The following is a 15888-nucleotide window of genomic DNA, read 5'->3' on the forward strand; positions in this document are numbered from 1 at the left end:
ACGGAAATATAGGAAAAACCCAAATATGAGAAAAACCAAAATATGGCTAAACGAAATATATCAAAAACGGAAATATGTGAAAAACGCAAATATGGCAAAGAAGCAAATATGACAAAATCGCGAATATGGCAAAAACGCGAATATGGCAAAAACGCGTATATGGCAAAAACGCAAATATGGCAAAAACGTAAATATGGGAAAAACGTAAATTTGGGAAAAACGCAAATATGGCAGAAACGCAAATATGCCAAAAACGCAAATATGGCAAAAACGAAAATATGGCAAAAACGCAAATATGGCAAAAACGCAAATATGGGAAAAACGCAAATATGGCAGAAACGCAAATATGGGAAAAACGCAAATATGGGAAAAACGCAAATAAGGGAAAAATGCAAATATGGGTGAAGATAAACTTGTGGTACAACTTGACAAGACGAAAGAATTGGTTGGTAGGACATAGTTTAAATAGTCAAAGGACAACGAAATATATGAGAAACGCAAATATGGGAAAAACGCATATATGGGAAAAACGCAAATATGTGATAAACGCAAATATGGGATAAACGCAAATATGGGAAAAACGCATATATGGGAAAAACGCAAATATGTGATAAACGCAAATATGGGATAAACGCAAATATGGGAAAAACGCAAATATGGGAAAAACGCAAATATGGGAAAAAAGCAAATATGTAAAAATTGCAAATATGGGAAATTCGCAAATATGGGAAAATCGCAAATATGAAAAAATCGCAAATATGGGAAAAATGCAAATATGTGAGAAGATAAACTTGTGGTACAACTTGTCATGAGGAAAGAATCGGTTGGTAGGACATAGTCTGAATAGTCAGAGGTTCACGAAATATATGAGAAACGCAAATATGGGAAAAACGCAAATATGGGAAAAACGCAAATATGGGAAAAACGCAAATATGGGGAAAACGCAAATATGGGAAAAACGCAAATATGGGAAAAACGCAAATATGGGAAAAAAGCGAATATGGGAGAAACGCGAATATGGCAAAAACGTGAATATGGCAGAAACGGAAATATGGGAAAAACGCGAATATGGAATAACGCGAATATGGCAAAAACGCGAATATGGCAAACACGCGAATATGGCAAAAAGGCGAATATGGCAAATAGGCGAATATGGCAAAAACGCGAAAATGGCAAAAACGCGAATATGGCAGAACGCGAAAATGACAAAAACGCGAATATGGCAAAAACGCGAATATGGGAAACACGCAAATAGGGGAGACACGCAAATAGGGGAAAAATGCAAATATGGGAAAAACGCAAATATAAGAAAAGCGCAAATATAGGCAAAACGCAAATATGGGAAAAACGCAAATATGGGAAAAACGCAGATATGGGGAAAACGCAAATATGGGAAAAACGCAGATATGGGAAAAACGCAAATATGGGAAAAACGCAAATATGGGAACAACGCAAATATGGGAAAAACGCGAATATGGGAAAAATGCGAATATGGCAAAAACGCGAAAATGGCAAAAACGAGAAAATGGCAAATAGGCGAATATGGCAAATAGGCGAATATGGCAAAAACGCGAATATGGCAAAAACGCGAATATGGCAAAGACGCGAATATGGCAAAAACGCGAATATGGCAAAAACGCGAATATGGGAGACACGAAAATAGGGGAGAAACGCAAATACGGGAAAATCGCAAATACAGGCAAAAGGCAAATATGGGAAAAACACAAATATGGGAAAAACGCAGATATGGGAAAAACGCAAATATGGGAAAAACGCTGATATGGGAAAAACGCAAATATGGGATAAACGCAAATATGGGAAGAACGCAAATATGGGAAAAACGCAAATATGGGAAAAACGCAAATATGGGAAAAACGCACATATGGGAAAAACCCAAATATGGGGAAAACGCAAATATGGGAGAAATGCAAATATGGGAAAAATGCAAATATGGGAGAAGATAAACTTGTGATACAAATAGGACAAGCGGAAAGAATCGGTTGGTATGACACAGTCTGAAGAGTCAAAGGTTCACGAAATATATGAGAAACGCAAATATGGGGAAAACGCAAATATGGGGAAAACGCAAATATGGGAAAAACGCAAATATGGGAAAAACGCAAATATGGGAAAAACGCAAATATGGGAAAAACACAAATATGGCAAAAACGCAAATATGGCAAAAACACAAATATGGCAAAAACGCAAATAATGCAAAAACGCAAATATGGAAAAACGCATATATGGAAAAGACGCAAATATGGCAAAAACGCAAATATAGCAAAAACGCAAATATAGCAAAAACGGAATTATGACAAAAACGGAAATATGACAAAAACGGAAATATGGCAAAAACGAAAATATGGCAAAAGCGGAAATAAGGCAATAACGGAAATATGGCCAAGACGCAAATATAGCAGAAACGCAAATATGGCAAAAACGCAATTATGGGAAAAACGCAAATATGCGAAAATCGCAAATAGGGGAAAAACGCAAATATGGGAAAAACGCAATTATGGGAAAAACGCAAATATGGAAAAACGCAAATATGGGAAAAACGTAAGTATGGGAAAAACGCAAATATGGAAAAAACGCAAATATAGGAAAAACACAAATATGGGAAAAACGCAGATATGGTTAAAACCCAAATATGGTTAAAACGGAAACATAGGAAAAACCCAAATATGAGAAAAACCAAAATATGGCTAAACGCAAATATATCAAAAACGGAAATATGTGAAAAACGCAAATATGGCAAAGAAGCAAATATGACAAAATCGCGAATATGGCAAAAACGCGAATATGGCAAAAACGCGTATATGGCAAAAACGCAAATATGGAAAAAACGTAAATATGGGAAAAACGTAAATATGGGAAAAACGCAAATATGGCAGAAACGCAAATATGGCAAAAACGCAAATATGGCAAAAACGAAAATATGGCAAAAACGCAAATATGGCAAAAACGCAAATATGGGAAAAACGCAAATATGGCAGAAACGCAAATATAGGAAAAACGCAAATACGGGAAAAACACAAATAAGGGAAAAATGCAAATATGGGTGAAGAAAAACTTGTGGTACAACTTGACAAGACGAAAGATTTGGTTGGTAGGACATAGTTTAAATAGTCAAAGGATAACGGAATATATGAGAAACGCAAATATGGGAAAAACGCATATATGGGAAAAACGCAAATATGGGATAAACGCAAATATGGGATAAACGCAAATATGGGATAAACGCAAATATGGGAAAAACGCAAATATGGGAAAAACGCAAATATGGGAAAAAAGCAAATATGTAAAAATTGCAAATATGGGAAATTCGCAAATATGGGAAAATCGCAAATATGGGAAAATCGCAAATATGGGAAAAATGCAAATATGTGAGAAGATAAACTTGTGGTACAACTTGTCATGAGGAAAGAATCGGTTGGTAGGACATAGTCTGAATAGTCAGAGGTTCACGAAATATATGAGAAACGCAAATATGGGAAAAACGCAAATATGGGAAAAACGCAAATATGGGGAAAACGCAAATATGGGAAAAACGGAAATATGGGAAAAACGCGAATATGGGAGAAACGCGAATATGGCAAAAACGTGAATATGGCAAAAACGCAAATATGGGAAAAACGCGAATATGGAAAAACGCGAATATGGCAAAAACGCGAATATCGCAAACACGCGAAAATGGCAAAAAGGCGAATATGGCAAATAGGCGAATATGGCAAAAACGCGAATATGGCAAAAACGCGAATATGGCAGAACGTGAAAATGACAAAAATGCGAATATGGCAAAAACGCGAATATGGGAAACACGCAAATAGGGGAGAAACGCAAATAAGGGAAATATGCAAATATGGGAAAAACGCAAATATGGGAAAAGCGCAAATATAGGCAAAACGCAAATATGGGAAAAACGCAAATATGGGAAAAACGCAGATATGGGGAAAACGCAAATATGGGAAAAAGGCAGATATGGGAAAAACGCAAATATGGGAAAAACGCAAATATGGGAACAACGCAAATATGGGAAAAACGCAAATATGGGAAAAACTCAAATAAGGGAAAACGCGAATATGGGAAAATCGCGAATATGGCAAAAACGCGAATATGGCAAAAACGCGAAAATGGCAAATAGGCGAATATGGCAAATAGGCGAATATGGCGAAAACGCGAATATGGCAAAAACGCGAATATGGCAAAAACGCGATTATGGCAAAAACGCGAATATGGCAAAAACGCGAATATGGGAAACACGAAAATAGGGGAGAAACGCAAATACGGGAAAAACGCAAATATAGGCAAAAGGCAAATATGGGAAAAACACAAATATGGGAAAAACGCAGATATGGGAAAAACGCAAATACGGGAAAAACGCAGATATGGGAAAACCGCAAATATGGGATAAACGCAAATATGGGAAGAACGCAAATATGGGAAAAACGCAAATATGGGAAAAACGCAAATATGGGAAAAACGCACATATGGGAAAAACCCAAATATGGGGAAAACGCAAATATGGGAAAAATGCAAATATGGGAAAAATGCAAATATGGGAGAAGATAAACTTGTGATACAATCCGACAAGCGGAAAGAATCGGTTGGTATGACATAGTCTGAAGAGTCAAAGGTTCACGAAATATATGAGAAACGCAAATATGGGGAAAACGCAAATATGGGGAAAACGCAAATATGGGAAAAACGCAAATATGGGAAAAACGCAAATGTGGGAAAAACGCAAATATGGCAAAAACGCAAATATGGCAAAAACACAAATATGGCAAAAACGCAAATAATGCAAAAACGCAAATATGGAAAAAACGCATATATGGAAAAGACGCAAATATGGCAAAAACGCAAATATAGCAAAAACGCAAATATAGCAAAAACGGAATTATGACAAAAACGGAAATATGACAAAAACGGAAATATGGCAAAAACGAAAATATGGCAAAAGCGGAAATAAGGCAATAACGGAAATATGGCAAAGACGCAAATATAGCAGAAACGCAAATATGGCAAAAACGCAATTATGGGAAAAACGCAAATATGGGAAAATCGCAAATATGGGAAAAACGCAAATATGGAAAAACGCAAATATGGGAAAAACGCAAGCATGGGAAAAACGCAAATATGGAAAAAAACGCAAATATAGGAAAAACACAAATATGGGAAAAACGCAGATATGGTTAAAACCCAAATATGGTTAAAACGGAAATATAGGAAAAACCCAAATATGAGAAAAACCAAAATATGGCTAAACGCAAATATATCAAAAACGGAAATATGTGAAAAACGCAAATATGGCAAAGAAGCAAATATGACAAAATCGCGAATATGGCAAAAACGCGAATATGGCACAAATCCGTATATGGCAAAAACGCAAATATGGAAAAAACGTAAATATGGGAAAAACGTAAATATGGGAAAAACGCAAATATGGCAGAAACGCAAATATGGCAAAAACGCAAATAGGGCAAAAACGAAAATATGGCAAAAACGCAAATATGGCAAAAACGCAAATATGGGAAAAACGCAAATATATCAAAAACGCAAATATGGGTAAAACGCAAATATGGGAAACTCGCAAATATGGGAAAATTGCAAATATGGGAAAAACGCAAAAATGGGAAAAAAGCAAATATGGAAAAACGCAAATATGGGAAAAACGCAAGTATGGGATAAACGCAAATATGGGAAAAACGCAAATATGGGAAAATCGCAAATATGGGAAAAACGCAAATATGGGAGAAGATAAACTTGTGGTACAACTTGACAAGAGGAAAGAATCGGTTGGTCGGACGTAGTCTGAATAGTCAAAGGTACACGAAATATATGAGAAACGCAAATATGGGAAAAACGCAAATATGGGAAAAACGCAAATATGGGAAGAACGCAAATATGGGAAAAACGCAAATATAGGAAAAACACAAATATGGGAAAAACACAAATATGGTTAAAACCCAAATATGGTTAAAACGCAAATATAGGATAAACCCAAATATGAGAAAAACCAAAATATGGCTAAACGCAAATATATCAAAAACGCAAATATGTGAAAAACGCAAATATGACAAAGAAGCAAATATGGCAAAAACGCGAATATGGCAAAAATGCGAATATGGCCAAAACGCGAATATGGCAAAAACGCAAATATGGAAAAAACGTAAATTTGGGAAAAACGTAAATATGGGAAAAACGCAAATATGGCAGAAACGCAAATATGGCAAAAAAGCAGATATGGCAAAAACGAAAATATGGCAAAAATGCAAATATGGCAAAAACGCAAATATGGGAAAAACGCAAAAATGGGAAAAACGCAAAAATGGGAAAAAAGCAAATATGGGAAATATGCAAATATGGGACAAACGCAAATATAGGACAAACGCAAATATAGGAAAAACGCAAATATGGGAAAAACGCAAATATGGGAAAAACGCAAATATGGGAAAAACGCAAATAATGGAAAAACGCAAATATGGGAAAAACGCAAATATGGCAAAGACGCAAATATGGCAAAGACGCAAATATGGCAAAGACACAAATATGGCAAAGACGCAAATATGGCAATGATGCAAATATGGCAAAGACGCAAATATGGCAAATACGCAAATATGGCAAAGATTCAAATATGGCAAATACGCAAATATGGGAAAGACTCAAAATGGGAAAGACGCAAATATGGGAAAGACGCAAATATGGGAAAGACACAAATATGGGGATAACAGAAATATGGGGAAAACGCAAATATGGGGAAATCGCAAATATGAGAAAAACGCAAATATGGGAAAAACGCAAATATCGGAAAAAAGCATATATCGGAAAAACGCAAATATCGGAAAAAGGCAAATATCGGAAAAACGGAATTATCAGAGAAACGCAATTATTTAAAAATCGCAAAAATGGGAAAAATGCAAATATGGAAAATACGCAAATATGGGAAAAACGCAAATATGGGAAAAACGCAAATATGGGAAAAACGCAAATATAGGAAAAACGCAAATATAGGAAAAAAACAAATATGGGAAAAACGCAAATATGGTTAATACATAAATATGGTTAAAACGCAAATAAAGGAAAAACCCAAATATGGGAAAAACGCAAATATAGGAAAAACGCAGATATGGCAAAAACGCAAATATGGCAAAAACGCAAATATGGCAAAAACGCAAATATGGCAAAAACGCAAATATGGGAAAAACGCAAATATGGCAAAAACGCAAATAGGGCAAAAACGCAAATATGGCAAAAACGCAAACATGGCAAAAACACAAATAGGGCAAAAACGTAAATATGGCAAAAACGCAAATATGGCAAAGACGCAAATATGGCAAAAACGCAAATATAGCAAAAACGCAAATATAGGAAAAACGGAAATATGACAAAAATGGAAATATGGCAAAAACGGAAATATGGCAAAACCAAAAATATGGAAAAAACGGAAATAAGGCAATAACGGAAATATGGCAAAAACGGAAATATGGCAAAGACGCAAATATGGCAAATATGCAAATATGGCAAAGACACAAATATGGCAAAGACGCAAATATGGGAAAGACGCAAATATTGGAAAGACGCAAATATGGGAAAGACGCAAATATGTGAAAGACGCAAATATGGGGAAAACACAAATGTGGGGAAAACTCAAATATGAGAAAAACTCAAATATGGGAAAAACGCAAATATCGGAAAAAAGCAAATATCGGAAAAACGCAAATATCTGGAAAAGGCAAATATCGGAAAAACGCAAATATCAGAAAAACGCAAATATTAAAAAATCGCAAAAATGGGAAAAATGCAAATACGGAAAAAACGCAAATATGGGAAAAACGCAAATATGGGAAAAACGCAAATATGGGAAAAACGCAAATATAGGAAAAACGCAAATATAGGAAAAACACAAACATGGGAAAAACGCAAATATGGTTAAAACATAAATATGGTTAAAACGCAAATAAAGGAAAAACCCAAATATGGGAAAAACGCAAATATAGGAAAAACGCAAATATGGCAAAAACGCAAATATGGCAAAAACGCAAATATGGCAAAAACGCAAATATGGGAAAATCGCAAATATAGGAAAAACGGAAATATGACAAAAACGGAAATATGGCAAAAACGGAAATATGGCAAAAACGCAAATATGGGAAAAACGTAAATATGGGAAAATCGCAAATATGACAAAACCAAAAATATGGAAAAAACGAAAATATGGAAAAAACGGAAATAAGGCAATAACGGAAATATGGCAAAAATGGAGATATGGCAAAGACCCAGATATGGCAGAAACGCAAATATGGCATAAATGCAAATATGGCAAAACCGCAAATATGGCAGAAATGCAATTATGGCAAATAAACAAATATGTCAAAAACGCAAATATGGCAAATCGCAAATATGACAAATCGCAAATATGGGAAAAACGGAAATATGGGAAAAAAATGTGGCAAAACCGCAAATATTGGAAAACCGCAAATATGGGAAAAACGCAAATATGGGAATAATGCAAATATGGGAGAAAATAAACTTGTGGTACAACTTGACAAGAGGAAAGATTTGGTTGGTAGGACATAGTCTAAATAGTCAAAGGATCACGAAATATATGAGAAACGCTAATATGGGAAAAACGCAAATATGGGAAAAACGCAAATATGGGAAAAACGCAAATAGGGGAAAAACGCGAATATGCGAAATATGCGAATATGGGAAAAACGCGAATATGGGAAAAACGCAAATATAGGAAAAACGCAAATATAGGAAAAAAACAAATATGGGAAAAACGCAAATATGGTTAATACATAAATATGGTTAAAACGCAAATAAAGGAAAAACCAAAATATGGGAAAAACGCAAATATAGGAAAAACGCAGATATGGCAAAAACGCAAATATGGCAAAAACGCAAATATGGCAAAAACGCAAATATGGCAAAAACGCAAATATGGGAAAAACGCAAATATGGCAAAAACGCAAATAGGGCAAAAACGCAAATATGGCAAAAACGCAAACATGGCAAAAACACAAATAGGGCAAAAACGTAAATATGGCAAAAACGCAAATATGGCAAAGACGCAAATATGGTAAAAACGCAAATATAGCAAAAACGCAAATATAGGAAAAACGGAAATATGACAAAAATGGAAATATGGCAAAAACGGAAATATGGCAAAACCAAAAATATGGAAAAAACGGAAATAAGGCAATAACGGAAATATGGCAAAAACGGAAATATGGCAAAGACGCAAATATGGCAAATATGCAAATATGGCAAAGACACAAATATGGCAAAGACGCAAATATGGGAAAGACGCAAATATTGGAAAGACGCAAATATGGGAAAGACGCAAATATGTGAAAGACGCAAATATGGGGAAAACACAAATGTGGGGAAAACTCAAATATGAGAAAAACTCAAATATGGGAAAAACGCAAATATCGGAAAAAAGCAAATATCGGAAAAACGCAAATATCTGGAAAAGGCAAATATCGGAAAAACGCAAATATCAGAAAAACGCAAATATTAAAAAATCGCAAAAATGGGAAAAATGCAAATACGGAAAAAACGCAAATATGGGAAAAACGCAAATATGGGAAAAACGCAAATATGGGAAAAACGCAAATATAGGAAAAACGCAAATATAGGAAAAACACAAACATGGGAAAAACGCAAATATGGTTAAAACATAAATATGGTTAAAACGCAAATAAAGGAAAAACCCAAATATGGGAAAAACGCAAATATAGGAAAAACGCAAATATGGCAAAAACGCAAATATGGCAAAAACGCAAATATGGCAAAAACGCAAATATGGGAAAATCGCAAATATAGGAAAAACGGAAATATGACAAAAACGGAAATATGGCAAAAACGGAAATATGGCAAAAACGCAAATATGGGAAAAACGTAAATATGGGAAAATCGCAAATATGACAAAACCAAAAATATGGAAAAAACGAAAATATGGAAAAAACGGAAATAAGGCAATAACGGAAATATGGCAAAAATGGAGATATGGCAAAGACCCAGATATGGCAGAAACGCAAATATGGCATAAATGCAAATATGGCAAAACCGCAAATATGGCAGAAATGCAATTATGGCAAATAAACAAATATGTCAAAAACGCAAATATGGCAAATCGCAAATATGACAAATCGCAAATATGGGAAAAACGGAAATATGGGAAAAAAATGTGGCAAAACCGCAAATATTGGAAAACCGCAAATATGGGAAAAACGCAAATATGGGAATAATGCAAATATGGGAGAAAATAAACTTGTGGTACAACTTGACAAGAGGAAAGATTTGGTTGGTAGGACATAGTCTACATAGTCAAAGGATCACGAAATATATGAGAAACGCTAATATGGGAAAAACGCAAATATGGGAAAAACGAAAATATGGAAAAACGCAAATATGGGAAAAACGCAAATAGGGGAAAAACGCGAATATGCGAAATATGCGAATATGGGAAAAACGCGAATATGGGAAAAACGCGAATATGGTAAAAACGCGAATATGGCAAAAACGCGAATATGGTTAAACGCGAATATGGGAAAAACGCGAATATGGCAAAAATGCGAATATGGCAAATACGCAAATATGGCAAAAAGGCGAATATGGGAAAAAAGCAAATATGGCAAAAATGTAAATATGGCAAAATGCAAATATGGCAAAAATGCAAATATGGCAAAAAAGCAAATATATCAAAAAAGCAAATATGGAAAATAGCAAATATGGCAAAAATGCAAATATGGCAAAAACGCGATAAGCAAAAACGCGAATATGGCAAAAACGCGAATATGACAAAAACGCGAATATGACAAAACCGCGAATATGACAAAAACGCGAATATGATAAAAACGCGAGTATGGCAAAAACGCAAATATGGGAGAAACGCAAATAAGGGAAAACCGCAAATATGGGAAAAACGCAAATATGGGAAAAACGCAAATATGAGAAAAACGCAAATATGGGAAAAACGCAAATATGGGAAAAACGCAAATATGTGAAAAACGCAAGTATGTTAAAAACGCAAATATTGGATAAACGCAAGTATGGGAATAACGCAAATATGGGAAAAAAGCAAATATGGGAAAAACGCAAATATGGGAAAAACGCAAATATGGCAAAAACGCAAATATGGGTAAAACGCAAATATGGGGAAAACGCAAATATGGGAAAAACGCATACATGGGAAAAACGCATACATGGGAAAAACGCATACATGGGAAAAACGCAAATATAGGAAAAACGCAAATAAGGGAAAAACGCAACTATGGCAAAGACGAAAATATGGCAAAGACGCAAATATGGCAAAGACGAAGATATGGCAAAGACGCAAATATGGCAAAGACGTAAATGTGGCAAAGACGCAAATGTGGCAAAGACGCAAATGTGGCAAAGACGCAAATGTGGCAAAGACGCACACATGTGGCAAAGACGCAAATATGCCAAAGACGCGAATATGGCAAAGACGCAAATATGGCAAAGATGCAAATATGGGAAAAACGCAAATATGGGAAAAACGCAAATATATGAAAAACAAAATATGGCAAAAACGCAAATATGGCAAAAACGCAAATATGGGAAAAACGCAAATATGGCAAAAACGCAAATATGCCAAAGAAGGAAATATGGCAAAAACGCAAATATGGCAAAAACGCAAATATGGCAAAAACGCAAATATGGCAAAAACGCGAATATGGCAAAAACGCAAATATGGAAAGAACGTAAATATGGGAAAAACGTAAATATGGGAAAAATGCAAATATGGCAGAAACGCAAAAATGGGAAAAACGCAAATATGAGAAAAACGCAAATATGGGAAAAACGCAAATATGGGAAAAACGCAAATATGGGAGAAGATAAACTTGTGGTACATCTTGACAAGAGGAAAGAATCGGTTGTCGGATGTAGTCTGAATAGTCAAAGGTTCATGAAATATATGAGAAACGCAAATATGGGAAAAACGCAAATATGGGAAAAACGCAAATATGGGAAGAACGCAAATATGGGGAAAACGCAAATATAGGAAAAACAAAAATTTGGGAAAAAGGCAAATATGGTTAAAACCCAAATATGGTTAAAACGCAAATATTGGAAAAACCCAAATATGAGAAAAACCAAAATATGGCTAATTGCAAATATATCAAAAACGCAAATATGTGAAAAACGCAAATATGGCAAAGAAGCAATTATTGCAAAAACGCAAATACGGCAAAAACGCGAATATGGCGAAAACTCGAATATGGCAAAAACGCAAATATGGAAAAAACGTAAATATGGGAAAAACATAAATATGGGAAAAACGCAAATATGGCAGAAACGCAAATATGGCAAAAACGCAAATATGGCAAAAACGAAAATATGGCAAAAACGCAAATATGGCAAAAACGCAAATATGGGAAAAACGCAAAAATGGGAAAAACGCAAAAATGAGAAAAACGCAAATATGGGAAATACGAAAATATGGGACAAACGCAAATATGGGACAAACGCAAATATAGGAAAAACGCAAATATGGGAAAAACGCAAATATGGGAAAAACGCAAATATGGGAAAAACGCAAATGTGGGAAAAACAAAAATATGGAAAAACGCAAATATGGGAAAAACGCAAATAGGGGAAAAACGCAAATATGGGAAAAACACAAGTATGGGAAAAACGCAAATATGGGAAAAACGCAAATATGGGGAATACGCAAATATGGGGAAAACGCAAATATGGGGAAAACGCAAATATGGGGAAAACGCAAATGTGGGGAAAACGGAAATATGGGGAAAACGCTAAAATAGGGAAAACAGAAATATGGGGAAAACGCAAATATGGAGAAAATGCAAATATGGGAAAAACCCAAGTATGGGGAAAACGCAAATATGGGAAAAATGCAAATATGGGAAACGCAAATATGGGAAAAACGCAAATATGGGAAAAACGCAAGTATGGGAAAAACGCAAATATTGGAAAAACGCAAGTATGGGAATAACGCAAATATGGGAAAAACGCAAATATGGGAAAACAGCAAATATGGGAAAAACGCAAATATGGGAAAAACGCAAATATAGCAAAAACGCAAATATGGGAAAAACGCAAATATGGGAAAAACGCAAATATGGGAAAAACGCATACATGGGAAAAACGCATACATGGGAGAAACGCATACATGGGAAAAACGCAAATATAGGAAAAACGCAAATATGGGAAAAACGCAAGTATGGCAAAGACGAAAATATGGCAAAGACGCAAATATGGTAAAGACGAAGATATGGAAAGACGCAAATATGGCAAAGACGTAAATGTGGCAAAGACGCAAATGTGGCAAAGACACAAATGTGGCAAAGACGCAAATGTGGCAAAGACACACATGTGGCAAAGACGCAAATATGGCAAAGACGCAAATATGGCAAAGACGCAAATATGGGAAAAACGCAAATATGGGAAAAACGCAAATATGGGAAAAACGCAAATATATGAAAAACGAAATATGGCAAAAACGGGAATATGGCAAAAACGCAAATATGGGAAAAACGCAAATATGGCAAAAACGCAAATATGCCAAAGAATGAAATATGGCAAAAACGCAAATATGCCAAAAACGCAAATATGGCAAAAACGCAAATATGGCAAAAACGCAAATATGGGGAAAACGCAAATATGGGAAAAACGCAAATATGGGAAAAACGCAAACATGGGAAAAACGCAAATATGGGAAAAACGCAAATATGGGAAAAACACAAATATAGGAAAAACGCAAATAGGGGAAAACCGCGAAAATGGTAAAAACGCGAATATGGGAAAAACTCGAATATGGGAAAAACGCGAATATGGCAAAGAGGCGAATATGGCAAAAACGGGAATATGGCAAAATCGCGAATGTGGCAAAAATGCGAATATGGCAAAAACGCGAATATGGCAAAAATGCGAATATGGCAAACACACGAATATGGGAAAAAAGCAAATATGGCAAAAATGCAAATATGGCAAAAAAGCAAATATATCAAAAAAGCAAATATGGCAAAAAAGCAAAAAAGGCAAAAAAGCGAATATGCAAAAACGCGAATATGGTTAAAACGCGAATATGACAAAAACGCGAGTATGGCAAAATCGCGAATATGGGAAAAACGTAAATATGGGAAAAACGCAAATATGGGAGAAACGCAAATATGGGAGACACGCAAATAAGGGAAAAACGCAAATATGTGAAAAACGCAAATATGGGAAAAACGCAAATATGGCAAAAACGCAAATATGGCAAAAACGCAAATATGAGAAAAACGTAAATATGGGAAAAACGCAAATATGGGAAAAACGGAATTATGGGAAAAACGCAAATATGGGAAAAACGCAAATATCGCAAAAAAGCAAATATCGGAAAAACGCAAATATTGGAAAAACGCAAATATTGGAAAAACGCAAAAATGGGAAAAACGCAAATATGGAAAGAATGCAAATATGGGAGAAATGCAAATATGGGAGAAGATAAACTTGTGGTACAACTTGACAAGAGGAAAGAATCGGTTGGTAGGACATAGTCTGAATAGTCAAAGGTTCACGAAATATATAAGACACGCAAATATGGTAAAAACGCAAATATGGGAAAAACGCAAATATGGGGAAACTGCAAATATGGGAAAAACTCAAATATGGGGAAAACGCAAATATGGGGAAAACACAATTGTGGGGAAAACGCAAATATGGGGAAAACGCAAATATGGGGAAAACACTAATATGGGGAAAACACAAATATCAGGAAAACGCGAATATGGCAAAAACGCAAATATGTGAAAAACGCAAATATGGGAGAAACGCAAATATGGCAAAAACGCAAATATGGCAAAAACGCAAATATGGCAAAAACGCAAATATGGCAAAAACGCAAATATGGAAAAGACGCAAATACGGAAAAAACGCAAATATGGAAAAGACGCAAATATGGCAAAAACGCTAATATGGCATAAACGCAAATATAGCAAAAACGCAAATACAGCAAAAACGGAAATATGACAAAAACGGAAATATGGCAAAAACGAAAATATGGCAAAAACGTAAATATGGCAAAAACGGAAATAAGGCAATAACGGAAATATGGCAAAGACGGAAACATGGCAGAAAGGCAAATATGGCAAAAACGAAAATATGGCAAAAACACAAATATGGCAAAAACGGAAATATGGCAGAAACGCAATTATGGGAAAAACGTAAATATGGGAAAATCGCAAATATAGGAAAACCACAAATACGAGAAAAACGCAAATATGGTTTAAACCCAAATATGGTTAAAACGCAAATATAGGAAAAACCCAAATATGAGAAAAACCAAAATATGGCTAAACGCACGTATATCAAATACGCAAGTATGGGAAAAACGCAAATATGGCAAAGAAGCAAAAATGGCAAAAACGTGAATACGGCAAAAACGCGAATATGTCAAAAACGCGAATATGTCAAAAACGCAAATATGGGAAAAACGTAAATATGGGAAAAACGTAAATATGGGAAAAACGCAAATATGGCAGAAACGCAAATATGGCAAAAAGGCAAATATGGCAAAAACGCAAATATGGCAAAAACGCAAATATGGCATAAACGCAAATATGGGAAAAACGTAAATATGGGAAAATCGCAAAAATGGGAAAAACGCAAATATGGGAAAAACGCAAATATGGAAAAACCCAAATATGGGAAAAACGCAAATATGGGAAAATCGCAAATATGGGAAAATCGCAAATATGGGAAAATCGCAAATATGTGAAAATCGCAAATATGAGAAAATGCAAATATTTGAGAAGATAAACTTGTGGTACAACTTGACGAAAGAATCGGTTGGTAGGACATAGTCTGAATAGTCAAAGGTTCACGAAATATATGAGAAACTCAAAT

The 15888-nt window shown here is 35.2% G+C and overlaps 2 protein-coding genes across 2 annotated transcripts; both read left to right on the forward strand.

Moving 5' to 3' along the window:
• Positions 1-11401: 11401 nt before the first annotated feature.
• Positions 11402-12078, forward strand: LOC126184154 (uncharacterized). The gene is made up of 2 exons (XM_049926522.1): positions 11402-11884; positions 11935-12078. Exons 1-2 carry the CDS (start codon positions 11402-11404, stop codon positions 12076-12078), a joined length of 627 nt encoding a protein of 208 aa, XP_049782479.1.
• A 568-nt stretch (positions 12079-12646) lies between these two features.
• On the forward strand, positions 12647-12994 carry LOC126184155 (uncharacterized). The gene has a single exon (XM_049926523.1). It carries the CDS (start codon positions 12647-12649, stop codon positions 12992-12994), a length of 348 nt encoding a protein of 115 aa, XP_049782480.1.
• Positions 12995-15888: the final 2894 nt, after the last annotated feature.

This window comes from Schistocerca cancellata, chromosome 4 (genome assembly GCF_023864275.1).
Source record: "Schistocerca cancellata isolate TAMUIC-IGC-003103 chromosome 4, iqSchCanc2.1, whole genome shotgun sequence".
Taxonomy (NCBI): domain Eukaryota; kingdom Metazoa; phylum Arthropoda; class Insecta; order Orthoptera; family Acrididae; genus Schistocerca; species Schistocerca cancellata.